General features: G+C 44.5%; 1 protein-coding gene across 2 annotated transcripts; it reads left to right on the forward strand.

Moving 5' to 3' along the window:
• Nucleotides 1-324: 324 nt before the first annotated feature.
• VPS26A (VPS26 retromer complex component A) lies at nucleotides 325-12,978 on the forward strand. Of its 2 annotated transcripts, XM_065067979.1 has the most exons (10): nucleotides 371-462; nucleotides 1,224-1,393; nucleotides 3,152-3,301; nucleotides 5,081-5,156; nucleotides 7,519-7,675; nucleotides 8,129-8,293; nucleotides 8,763-8,869; nucleotides 9,874-9,942; nucleotides 10,462-10,604; nucleotides 11,417-12,978. In XM_065067979.1, exons 5-10 carry the CDS (start codon nucleotides 7,623-7,625, stop codon nucleotides 11,528-11,530), a joined length of 651 nt encoding a protein of 216 aa, XP_064924051.1. In that variant the 5' UTR covers nucleotides 371-462; nucleotides 1,224-1,393; nucleotides 3,152-3,301; nucleotides 5,081-5,156; nucleotides 7,519-7,622; the 3' UTR covers nucleotides 11,531-12,978. The 2 variants fall into 2 exon arrangements, with proteins under 2 accessions (XP_064924050.1, XP_064924051.1); XM_065067978.1 differs by lacking the exon at nucleotides 1,224-1,393 and having other exon boundaries at nucleotides 325-462.
• Nucleotides 12,979-13,023: the final 45 nt, after the last annotated feature.

Genomic DNA, 13,023 nt, shown 5'->3' on the forward strand with positions numbered 1-13,023 from the left:
CAGGTTTTGGGGGCCCTGCCTGACCTGTGTGGACATTATTGTGCTCCAGCGGCAATAAATTAAAAACCTTTGTGTGGCGGGACGCGCCCGCGCATTAAAAAGCCTCATCTGATGACGTAAAAACTGCTCGTAGAGGCTCCTTCCACCGCGTCGCTGCTGCGACCCCGAAAAAGCGCCAATGTCGCCACGCGTCCCGTGACGCCCGTTATTTCCTGTCAGAGGCTGCCCCCGCCGCTCCCGGCCGCTAGGCGGCGCCTCCCGCCGCACCGCGCATGCGCCGCCCGAGACCCGACCCCGCCCGGCCCTCGGAGGGGATGGCGAGGGCGGGCGGCGGGGAGCGGTCACGTGCGGCGGCGGGGGGGGCGTGGCGTGGCGGGCTGTAAGGTCACATGACAGGGGCGCGGGCCGGGGCGGCTGGTGCTGGCGGCGCGCGGGGCGGGAGTCGGCGGGGCTCGCACCATGGTGAGTGGGTGCGCGCGGGGCGGCCGGTACCGCGGGCCGTTACCCGCCAACCGCCGCTGCGCGCGGGCGGCCCGCCCGGGCGATCTCTCTTTCTGTCCCATCCTCCCTTCCCACCTGTGGCTCCGGGCGGTGCGTAAGGAGAGCCGCCCCGCCGGCGCGGTTTGCCCTCCAGCGCCGCCGGTTGTCCCTCCCCGCGCTCCCGACCCGGCCGTGGAGTGCCCGGTGCCCCGTCGGCCCGGCCGACCCCTCCCCGGCCTGCGTCACGCGGCCGCGCCGTTCCCCCCGCCGCCCGGGCCTGGCGGCGGCCGCAGCGGGTGGGGTTGCCCCGCGGAGGGAGGCGGCGGCCCCGCGGGAGCCGCTGCTGGGCGGGGCGGGCTGGCCGAACTGCAAGGGCCGAGGTGGCGAAAACCAGAGGTTTGGGGTGTCTAATGTGGTTTACGGGTCAGGACATGGGACGTTCCCCTGCTCCTCCTCCGTGCGGACGCGCCCCCGCCAATACGGGGTTCAGTCGTGAGACGCGGCTTCCGTTTTTTCCGACACCGCTGCTGTTGGAGAGGCTTTGGGGAAAGTGTAAGGGATAGTCCTGGAAACATCCGTAAACCCTTCAGCAGTCCTGTGAGGGAGTGCATAGAATGACAGCGGTTGGTGGTGAAGCCTGGGGGCTGCTGAAAGAGCGGCTGCTTTGTGCTGAGCGGGGTTGGCTTGGGCAAAAAACTCGGTGTACTGTGATGTCTATATCTAAAAAACCGTGTCTTTTAAAGAATCGCTAGATCAATGCACTTGGGCTTCTGAAGCGTTCCTTAACCTGTGTCTCTGTGGCTGTGAGGCATGCAAGAGCTTTTTAGGGCTCCATGTGAAGCTGAGGCTGGGATTTCTGCACCGTGGATCAGCTGCTGGGAGTCCTGCAAGCCCTTTAGTGCATCTATAACATGTAAGGACTGAGTGCAGGGAGATTTTGGTCCTGATGTAGCAACATTTTCAGCGTCTGCCTTTTGCATGAAATCAAAAGTGTAGCCAAGCGTTCAGCTAGCTTCTGAAAACCTTAGTTCTCTGTCTTCATTTTCTTAAGCTGTAACATAATAAGCCATACCATGGCTTAAAATACTTCTTGTTTTGCATAGTTTCCTCGCAGCAGTATCTTCGATAGTAACTGGAGGAGATACCAGCTGTTGATTCCTTTATTCCATATGTTCTTGTCCTCTGTGGATAAGATCATGGCTAATTTCTAAGGGCTACAGTTGAAATATTCATACATAGTATCTGGAGAGGTGATGTGTTACCAATGTTAGGTCTGACTGTGAAGCTGTACCATCATTTAAAACAATTTGAAAGGTACTGTGTGAGCACCTTGTGTAATGTTTACTTAAAGGTAAAGTGCTTCCTTGCTTAGGTGAGTGGGGGGAGTATAAGGCTAATTTGGAAAAAAGAGTACAGTTTCTAAGGGAAGAATATGGGCATGCACAAAAGTAACTTGTGCAACAGTTTGGAATAGTCTAAAGATTTGTAATTGTTGAAACAGTTTTCTTTCTCTGTCCCTCTTCCCCAGGAGCAAAAAATCAAGGATGGTTCTGTCTACCCTGTAGTCATTAAAAAATAAAATCTTGTTTCAGCAGTTAGTGTGAGTGTGTGCTTGGCAGAGGTCGGAAGAGAGTTCGGTGTTACATTAGACCCCCTTGTTGGTCATCTGCTTCTGCTTTCCCCTGAGAATACAAACGCGATCCGACTGGGTCTTGCTTACGGTTACATACATCTTTGTGGACTGAATTAGGGCTGCTTGCTCTCTGAACAGGTACAAAGTCAGTTTAGTCTTGTGTGAATCGCTGCTCTATAGCTCAGGCTTGCACCACGTCTTCGCTTGACGTGTAAGGGTAAGTGAAAAGTCACTTCATGCTCCTGCGGCAAAGCAGTAGCATTCAGATCAAACTTTCCTCTACACTTTCAAACTTCAGGTCCCCAGAATGTCTTGAAATATGTTCATGCTCATTTTTGAGATTGAATCAGTGAAGTGAGAATGACTATTTCATGTATACCAAATTAATCTAGTTGAAGTGGATGCTCTTGTTTGAGAGCATAGTGCAATTTCTCCCAAAAGAATCCAAATCACACTGAATTAGTGAAGCGTTGTCTGCTTTAGTACATCAAAGCAGATTAGTGCCTAATTCTTAGGAGAAAATGTGGGCTTTAGTGCTAGTCTTGTAGAGTTTTCCATAGAGCTACTAATGTGTTTTGCAGCTTCTCATAAGAAATGTTTGTGCAAGGTCAAAGGATGGTCTCTCCGAGTTTCTTGTTTAGTTCTGGTCACAAGTTGGTGCCTCAGGAATGCTCTTGTAAGGTGAGGACAAACATTTAATGCCCATAATGGGTTGGTGCCTGGAGCAGTATTACAGGTAAACTTGTGACACGCGCTCTGTCTGCTGGCAGCGTTGGGTAGCTGACGTACGTTCTGTGAAGAACCTGCTGCCGTTCTCTTCATTTGCTCAGACTGCTATGGGGTGTGGAATGCTAGATGAACAACTGGCTTTTGACACTGTTTTTTTTAAGTCTCCAATACATAATCACTTTGTAACTTCATGGCAGCACAAATGTTTCTCCCCAATGTATAGATGTATAGTGTACAGCAGCAAGTAAATATCACATTTAAAATGGACGGTCCGCTGCGTAGTAACTTATCCAATTCTTGTTATTCCAGAGTTTTCTTGGAGGCCTGTTTGGTCCTGTTTGTGAGATTGATGTTATTCTTAATGATGCTGAAACACGAAAACCAGCAGAAATCAAAACAGAAGATGGTAAAGTAGAAAAGCATTTTCTCTTCTACGATGGAGAATCGGTTTCAGGAAAGGTATATATATATTTTAAGTGATTATTAATTACTGTACTAATTCTGGAATGCCAATGCATATTTGAAGTTAAATGAAAAACTGATATAAGCAGCCAATGCCTATAGGAAGTTAAATGAAAAAATGATGTAAGCGAGAGCTGCAATTTCAGCTTGTGATTTGATTCAAAGAGGAAACGATATTTTCCTATAAATGGTCTTTTTAACTACAGTCATGCAGGCAGCTGATAAAACTGAATGTTTTGAACAGTAGCTGTTTATTCGTTTCTGGTCATTCTGTATTTATGCATAAGCTTTTTGTGCAACTGTGTGGAATCATGTTATTGCTTCTGATGAGAAAACTATTCCAAACTGGATCCCCCTGCTTCCCCTTGAACTCTGAAATCCATAACCTGACACGTGTAACAGTAATTTTTGGCTGGTGCTGCCAACCTGTTTTGCATACCCTGAAGCTAAGCCTAGCATTTCATGCCCTGAAGTGATGTCTGGAATGGCATCAGAGGAGCAATATGTTAAGTTCAGCTGGCTGCCGAGTCAACAAGAGTTTTCCTTGTTGGAAAAAAAAGGAGTTAAGATTGGCAGAAAGATTTGTCTGCTTTCAGTATTGTACCTGGGAACTCCTTGCCATCATTCTAGTTTTACTGGAGCCATTCTTACTCACTGGTGTGTTTCTGTTATGGTTCACTTTTTCTCTAAAAAAAATGTGATCCCGGTATGGGGTTCTGAGATTGGTTTCTAAACAGCTACTTGGATCTTGACTGACCTCTTGTCACGGGGCATCTTCCTGCACTTAAGATATCTTTCTATGCTACAGTCTTGGTTTTCTAGAAAGCTTCTTTCAGGGATGTGAAACTCTCACAAGATGGGCCTGAGACTCAGGAAATGGAGGGAACCAGCTGTTGTACGTTCACTGGCCTGAGCAGTTCCTGCTGTATCAGTGAGCCCCTGGGGCGTGCCTGATGCACTTTGGCCAACACAAGCACAGTGGGATGAGGAGGTCTGGAAGACCAGAAGTTTATTGGACAACCTCCCTCTACCTCCCTCCTCGTTTTCTTCACAAAGATAGATTATTCAAGTGATTTGCTTTCTACTAGGGTATCAATGATGTACTGGATTTTAAGGTACAGGAGTTTCTCTGGTCATCACTACCTTATAAGAGGAAATCATATATGCTTAATATATACAGGCTGCCATAGAAAGTAACCTTATGGAGTCTTTTCTTGTGAGGTGAGGTCTTTTTGTGAGAATCAGATTCACAAATGATCTTGTTGGCAGGTTTCCTTATCTGCTGTTTTGCATTGACTTGTCCAGCACCAACCCTTAGCTGTCTGCTGAGGCAGGGACTGAAGTTCAGCTGACTTGAAAGGAACGCGTCTCTTGGAAGTTCTCTCTTGGGCTTCCGGATGTGACTGCCAGAAGGTGCTTTGGAGCTCTGTGCCTTCAAAGGTGGCAAGAGGGTCACTACTGGCTTATGTCAACTCTCTTTAAGCTCTGCCTTGGATTCTTAATTTTGGGACTTGAAAGTTTCAAGCTTAGTTATTACATTCAGTCTCATGGATGATTCACTTTTTCTTAAGTGCTTTAGTGGGGCCTTGGTAATGTTTTCATTTCATAATCACTTGTTTAATTTGGTTGCATCCAAGCTCAGGTAGTGCTGTTGAGGAGAGGTCTCAGTTTTTGTAGGCATGTAGTAATAATGTTTTGCTTTTTACTAAGGTTGTGTATTAGAGTGAGAGTGTTGAAAAATGTTAACTGTGGTGATTGTTTTGTTTTCCTTGGTAGGTGGACGTCTCCTTTAAGCAGCCTGGGAAAAGACTAGAGCACCAAGGAATTAGAATTGAATTTGTAGGACAAATTGGTGAGTTTACACTATGAAGGGGGTGCTAGGTATGTGTGGTTTGTGGAACTTGGCACTGGTGACTGTCAGCGGTTTTCCTCAAACATTGCTACCTGATTGGGTTAGTGGATGACAAGTGGCAAAGGAAGATTATATCCTCCTTATTTTAACACAAGCGATGTACTGATTTGTGCTGGTCAGGAAGTCACTGGGAGGGAAGATACGTACATGTGAGGGAGAACTGGGATGGTGAGTATTCCATCTGCCCCAGACTGGTTAAGAGGTTCACTAAGAACCACTACAGTTGTGGCCATGGTACACGTGGTTTCTGCTACCAGTATTTCACACTATTTGTTTTTAACTTAAACGCTGTCTCCCCTCTGATTATAAAGCACTTGATTATTTTTTTCTACCTCTTTCTACCTTGTATTTAAGGTTCCAAGCCAAAATACCAGATGTACCTACTGTGCCAGACTTCTTTATTCATATCTTTAGTTCTGGCACTGAAAGAGAAGAACTGTAGAAAAGAAATCATGGGGCAGCCTACAGGAAAACACTTAGAAAAATCAACCGGAGAATTATTTTATAAAACATGGTTTTATACTGTTAACAGTGTTGAAACTTCAGAGAATCTTTGTGCTTTTTAGTAAGGTAATGTGGCATTGACATTAAGAATGTTGTTTTCTTACAACTGTGTCCAAATTTAGTTACATTTGAAGGATGAAGAGTCTTGATCACCTCTAACCTCTTCTACTGGTGGAGGTAACCTCTCTGCACCCTGAGGCTGCTGCTAAAATTCCTTCCTTCTCTGTTAGAGGGCTGTTTGCATTACTGTCCCCTTCGGAAGAAATCCTTCCAGTTTCAGCCTCATACAGCTGACTTTGCTGTTTTACGAATTTCCTATTTCTGATCAGTCGGTGTGTTCTGGTACCTGTGTCTGAACTGTTATGTATCAGGCGTGACTGTGTTCTGACAAAGCTTTTGATCAACAGAGGCTGTAAAAGCAAACTTCAGAATAAAGCAGCAATGTACTGGGAATGAGGCATTTAGAGGCAGGGAGGAAACAGAGCTCACGCTTGTAGCTCCATTTAGTTTGTTGTCACCTAATAGCTGTACAGGCTGTTCTTTATCTACTGTGATGCATAAGTTTTATTCTCTGCAGAGTTTGCTGAATGTTGTGTTTCTGGGACTCTGGTTGTGCTGTGGTTTAGCAGTCCTCAGGGTTGTGCAGAAGTGGCCTAAGCCACTGCTTTTTGTACTAGTCAAGTTTTTCTTGACTCCCTTGAAGTTTTAATACAGTGATACAAAAAGCGTCTCGGCGAGGCACGCGGTCTGCGCTGTTGCAGACTGCTCCAGCTGCGCGTCACAGGCGTGTTTCAAACTGACTCTTCAGAGTACAGCTTCGTGATTGGCACGAAAGGTATTGCATACGCAACAGTAAATAAACTTTGCATTATATCAACACTCGTGGTAGCAAGCAAAGTACACATTTGATAATTGGTAGTCATATCAGAAAATAAGCAGTTACTAATGAAAATGTCGGTTTCTGTCAAATTGGCAATGATGAACTGTGGAGTTAATGTGTTCGTTTATTCTCTTCTGGAGAGCTTCAGTCTGTGTAAAACCAACTACTGCTAATGTTCTTAGCTGATATTTTCAGTTGTGCATTGTGGAGAAGCTTGACTCTATATACTAAAGTGTTTGGATTTTTTTCTAACTGTCTTAAGTTCTATATTGGTGACAATTGTATGACAGAGATCTAGGGATGAATAATAATGATACTGGTCTGGGGACCAGTTATTGCTGTGAAACTGATGCGTTTATGCTTGTGTATTAAGAACTTCTTTTCAAATGAATGACTTAGACCAGCAGTCATAATAAACCATTTGATTGTAGACTAGCAGTAGTAATAAACCATTTGATTGTAGACTAGCAGTAGTAATAAACCATTTGGTAGGTGTTGTTAACCTGTGGGAGGCTACCTGAGATCAGTGGCTTCTCATAAATGAGCCAGTCTTGATATGGCTTAGGTTTTGTCCCTTCAGCAATGAGTGCTGGAAGCCAAAATTGGGCAATGTAATTACATAGAACGCAAGGCATAAAGTAGTTACAGTTAGGTAGATGTCATTAGAAAAGATGCCATGATAGTGAAGCTTCAAATACACCTTGTGTTTGTTGCAGTTAGCTCTTTAGGAATGCTTGCTGTAGGTTGCTGAAACTCAGGGCGACTTTGAAAAGCTGGTTCAAACTTTTGTTTAAGTATGTGTGACTCAAGTCAAATTAATTGCTTCTGTTGTCCTGTCCACCTGCTCCTGCCAAATTAGAGACCATCTTTTTAACAAAACAACACTGACACATTTTCCTTTAACTTCCTCAACTTTAGAACTCTTCAATGACAAAAGCAATACCCATGAATTTGTCAATTTAGTGAAGGAACTGGCCTTGCCTGGAGAACTGACGCAAAGCAGACGCTATGACTTTGAATTCATGCAGGTCGAGAAGCCATATGAATCCTACATTGGTGCCAATGTCAGACTGAGGTTGGTAACTCTCAGTCCTTCTCTCCTCCCCTGCAGAAAATGCATCATTTAGCCCTTATGCTGCCCCTTCCCCCTTCTGGTTTTCAGACCAGACTTGGAACAGCCAGTAGCTAGTGTGCCTCGACTGGGTTGTTGAGGTCATGGTACAATGTAGCCCTTCTACTTGGTTTGGGATTACTCAGTGTTTTTGTATAGATGACATTCTTTCAGTTCAATTAAGTGAAGACAGTCCATGTCTCTCCTTTAAAAAAAGAGAAAAACACAAACAAACAACATACTCCCACATTTCTACTGACGTGTGTTTTGTCTTGTGTTTTGGTGTCTTATTCTTTCCTTCTTAGTTTTAAGAGAATGTACTCTCGTCTGTCAAAAAATACCTGTACTTCAGAACATAAGGGCTTTTACTTACACAGTTCTGAATAACTATGGCTAACTTGGTGGCTTTCTTCACAGGTATTTTCTAAAAGTGACAATAGTGAGACGGCTGTCAGACTTGGTCAAAGAATACGATCTGATTGTTCACCAGCTTGCTACATATCCAGATGTAAACAACTCAATTAAAATGGAAGTGGGCATTGAAGACTGTCTTCATATAGAGTTTGAATACAATAAGTCAAAGTAAGTGTCACTTAGAACAAAACACATTCCAGTAAATATCTCAGGATAAAAAGGTAAAGTATGCAATATTTGATGAACAACCTTGCATCTCAAGACTTACAATGTAAAGCAACATTTTCAATGATTATTGTGCTGGGCTGTTTAGTTATTAATTACACAGTGGCCTTTTTTGAGGACCATTTGTCTGTTCTCCCGTCAGTACTAATAGGAAGGTCACTAGCAAGTATTTCAGACTTGATTGCTGCATTGATGCTTTTTCAGTATGACTCTAGTGTAATGGTTCCCTCGCTCATCCTGCAGTGATGGAAAGGTACTAACTGCACTGGTCTGGCTTAGCTTAGCTCAGAGGGGAAGTAAGCTCTAAGTAATTAACAGGCAGGTAAGGTAACTGCCTGTATAACTTGCATTCAAGAAGGTGTAAAAGTTGTGTTTATTCTTTAATGAAAACCCCCATTCTGTTCTTTTAAAGGTATCACTTAAAGGATGTGATTGTTGGAAAAATTTATTTCCTCTTAGTGAGAATAAAAATTCAGCACATGGAGTTGCAGCTGATCAAAAAGGAGATTACTGGAATTGGTAAGAGAAACAAAGTCCAAGAGAAATGGCAACTTGTGTGCTGGTTGAGCCTTATCCAGCCCTGGAGAGTGAAGTCAATAGTTGCAGCTTTGGCTAAACTGGTGCTCCGTGTGCTTCTTTCTCACTGGTGCTTGACTACCACTTGCATTTTGTGCTTTGGTAATTATACTTAGTGTTGTCAGGCTGTAGCACTGTTCTGGGGTTGTGACTGTCAGGCTAGCTTCACAAATGTGAACTCTGGCATGAATACGCAGCAGCTCAATCAGCCTTGATAGACAATGAACAACAGAAAAGGTGTCAAATGCCTCTGCAGAGATTAGCTGGTGAAGTGGGCCTGGTAAAAATTAGCATGTTTCTCTCATGTTCTAGTAACGCGTCATTTTCTGTCAGCCTGAAGCTGATGCAAAAATCAAGAGACTTCGAAGCAGAAACAGTTTGATCATTGCAGATCAGCTTGTACACCCTGGAACTAGGAAGGCAGAAAGAGGCTGTGGCTCGTGACTTCATTTCCCCGCGGCTGGGGTGCTAGTAAGCGGCTTGTGTGGGGCATGACAGTGCCTCCATAGCAACAGAGCAGGGGCAGAAAGCCTAGCTTTATTGGTTGCTTTTGTGGCTAAAGTAGGTACCCTGGTTTCCTCATTCTGGGCCCTGGAGAAAGGCGGCTCTTGTGCTGAGTGATAACCCTTCAGGTTTCTAGTCTAATCGTGGCCCAGCAGACAGAACTGTTCCACAAGTCCTACCCTGCGTGCCTGTCCCATTTTTTAAAGCCTCCGTGCCCAGGGCTCCTTTGAGGCACTAGCTGCTGCCTCTTCTGTGTCTGTGTGGGAAGGAGAGAGTAAGAGGGAGAGGGACTTGCTTGCTTTAGCTGCGTGTAACTTATATGCAAGACACGGGCAAAAATTGTGGTGTTGTGTAATTTAAATGCTTCTGAGTAAAAATTGCTGTGATAAAGCTTTGTAAATGGTTAAAGCGTGTGTTCTCACAGTGGAAACTTGTTTCACCAGGACCCAGTACCACAACAGAGACTGAAACCATTGCAAAGTATGAAATAATGGATGGCGCACCAGTTAAAGGTGAATAACTGTACTTGTTTTAAAGGCTAAGAATTTGGAGCTAAAACTCTATTTTAAAAAAAATCTGGCGGAGAAGAGATGACTTGTATAGTTTTTTCTTGCAGAAACCACACTTCTCTTTAGGTTGCTGACATGATAGTGGGTTTTCTTATTCAAAGCAGACTTTTTTATTGACTTAGGGCATATTGTTTGGGATCCTAATAATTCTCACTCATATTTACCGTTGGAAATTCTGTGACCGATGTTTTTATTGTTCTGGTTCAAACCTGACTCCCTGGTGCAGACCAGCTCTAGACAGGTCAGGATACCGATCCTTTTGTCCTGCCTGGCTACCATGCTGCCTCTGGGGAAATGGTCCCGCTTTTGCTTCACATGTGCCGCTGTGCTCAGTGTTTGGTTTTTTAACCAAGGAAGGAGCACAGTGAGTGTTTGGTGAAGCTGCCTTTATTTTGCATGTCTTCTGAAACTGAACTAGTGACATCCAGTTTTAAAGGAACTAATTGAAACTTTCTTTTCAAGGTGAATCAATTCCTATAAGACTGTTCCTAGCAGGGTATGACCCAACTCCAACAATGAGGGATGTGAACAAGAAATTTTCAGTGAGGTACTTCTTAAATTTAGTGCTTGTGGATGAAGAAGACAGACGATACTTCAAACAGCAGGTATGGTCAGGCTTGTTGCAGAAGTACCTGGGCTGTTGTACATGCTGCTTTGAATATCCAACATGTGAGAAGCCACCTGTGCTTCATGTATGGTTTAGGCATTTCTGCTGCTGAGCGCATTGAAAATGTTATCTTGCAAAAAGGAGCCAAGGGGATGACTGATACTACTGTAGCAAGGATGGGATGCTCGTCGCCACAGAGCAGCCTCCAAACACAACACTGTGGCTAAGGTGGGCTACAGGTGCATTTGCTTGCTTGCTGGCTTAAAGCACTGCAGATAGATTCTCCTCCCAGCCCAGGTTCAAAACTGCAAAATTGTAATAGGTGCTGAGGCATTTGACTGAAAATGTAACAGGAGTTGAGGAAGTGCTGAGGAAAGAAGGAGTGAAGAGGGTCACTGGAATGACGCTATGTGGATTAGGGCAGAATTTTTGTTGTAAAGAATGGACAAGCTAATCTAATTAAATATGGCAAACAAAAGTAAGGTGGAGCATACATGGGCTTTGGATTTTGAGAAAAGGAGGAAGAAAAATTTCTGGGATGCTTTAATAGCATTCAAGTGGGGGGAGTAGGATTGTTAAGGAAGAGGTGACCCCTCAGGACTGATACAGGTAAGCATTCAGGTAGTGACTAAACGTCTAAACCCAGTTACTTGAGCCTTTCTGTTACTTAAAGAACAGTGCAGTACATATGGAAAGTAATGGGATGTTTTTTCAAGTGTCTTTGCCTATTAGGAACTTAGGATAATGGTTCTTGATACTACTGGTTTAATTGTAAATGGTTGTTTCAAAAATGTTTGCTTCCTCAAATAGGAAATAATTTTATGGAGAAAAGCTCCTGAGAAGCTGAGGAAACAACGAACAAACTTTCACCAGCGGTTTGAATCTCCAGAATCACAAGCGTCTGCTGAGCAACCTGAAATGTGAACTGGTGTAAGGTGAAACACTTTGCGATGCTTCAGCAGGTTAAAGGTGGTGGCAGCCTGTGGGAAAAGGCCACACTTCTCATCACAACTGTCTTCCTTCATCTTGCAGCGCTGCATTTACCGTACTACTAAAGCATTCTTCAGTTAAACATTCAAGTATGTATATACATTTAAAATAAAGTGCTTTCTCAAACACTGGAACTTTCTTAAGCTACTATTTTATACTGCACATTTATTTGATAATGTTATATGCACTTGAATATGCATAAGCTTAAATCTAGTTATTTCCATGCATGGTAGGCTGGTGTATTTGATTTTTGCTGATCACCTATGCAGTGTAGACTAAAGCATTTCCCTTTTCTCATGTTGTTTATTGCATGTTTCTTTCCAATGTTGCTTATTTGTTTTGCTTTGAAACTACAGTAAGACACAATTGACTAAATCACACTAAAAATCGAGGTTTACGGTAAATTTGTCCTAAGATTTCTAATTATGTTGGACAGGGTTTAGCTGAATCTGCATGTGTATGCACTGTGACTGTGGTAACTGTGGAGTCCTCAGACACCTTACCAAGGTTTCTAAGAAGCTTTGGATCTGTCTGTAGCAAAGAACAGTAGGAAGCATCTCTGCCCTCCCTGCCCGGGGGGTCACTCGTGACTTCTGGAGGCTTGTTGCCCAGGAACTAGTGACTGTAGAGATGTTGTCACAGTTTCGCCTTCACTGGGTAAAGCATCTGAACGTAATTATCTCTTACTGATGAAATAAATGCTGGTAACATTGATTATTTTGCAAATACATGAAACTATGTGGTTCCTCTTGGCTTCACGCTTCCGCTGTCTTCACAGTCTGTCTCCTCACTGCCCGGATAGGAGAGGCAAGGTGTCCTCCATGGGCATCCTCCTCCTCGGCCCTCTGGGCCTGCTCGGAGGGCAACATGCTCTTCGTGGGCTTTTGGAAAGGGATTTTGGAGCCGGGCAAGCCTTAGAGCCGCTAGAAGCTCGTCTGGCGGAGCAGATCGCTTGTGTTCATCATCTCGTGCGCTTGCGGGAGCCCCGCTGCGTGCGGCCGGGCGCAGGGCCTGTGTGCAGCGCCAGCCCCCGGCAGTTCGCTTGGCCTCTGACCCGGGGCTCCTCAGCTCCGGTGCAAGCGTCACCCGTGACCTTACCTGACGGAGTTACATTTCTGTAAGAACTGTTTTATTACTGTGGCACTCTGACAAAGCAGACACAGACTGTGTACTTAGCGCTAGGATACTTCTAACGCGGATGTCTTTGAGAGCAAATTTAACGCCTTCATGTAAGTGCCTGTTCAGAAACTTAAAAGCCAAATATTTTCATGGTCGCTTGCATGTTGTAATCTGGAAATGATTCCGAGAGCCTTTGAAAACTTGATTGTATTTAACCAGCCTCCGATTGTACAACCATGTGTAATAAACGGGGAAGATACCGAGCTGCTCTTTGACTCATTGAAACACCTGTGCTCTCACCCTCCCCG

This window comes from Columba livia, chromosome 6, assembly GCF_036013475.1.
Source record: "Columba livia isolate bColLiv1 breed racing homer chromosome 6, bColLiv1.pat.W.v2, whole genome shotgun sequence".
Classification (NCBI taxonomy): Eukaryota; Metazoa; Chordata; class Aves; order Columbiformes; family Columbidae; genus Columba; species Columba livia.

Bases quoted from the DNA above. Each gene is read 5' to 3' on its own strand.
- VPS26A (XM_065067978.1), top strand. The intron at 8,870-9,873 runs GTAAGAGAAACA...TTGTTTCACCAG, and splicing joins AAAGGAGATTACTGGAATTG to GACCCAGTACCACAACAGAG. The intron at 10,605-11,416 runs GTATGGTCAGGC...TTCCTCAAATAG, and splicing joins GACGATACTTCAAACAGCAG to GAAATAATTTTATGGAGAAA.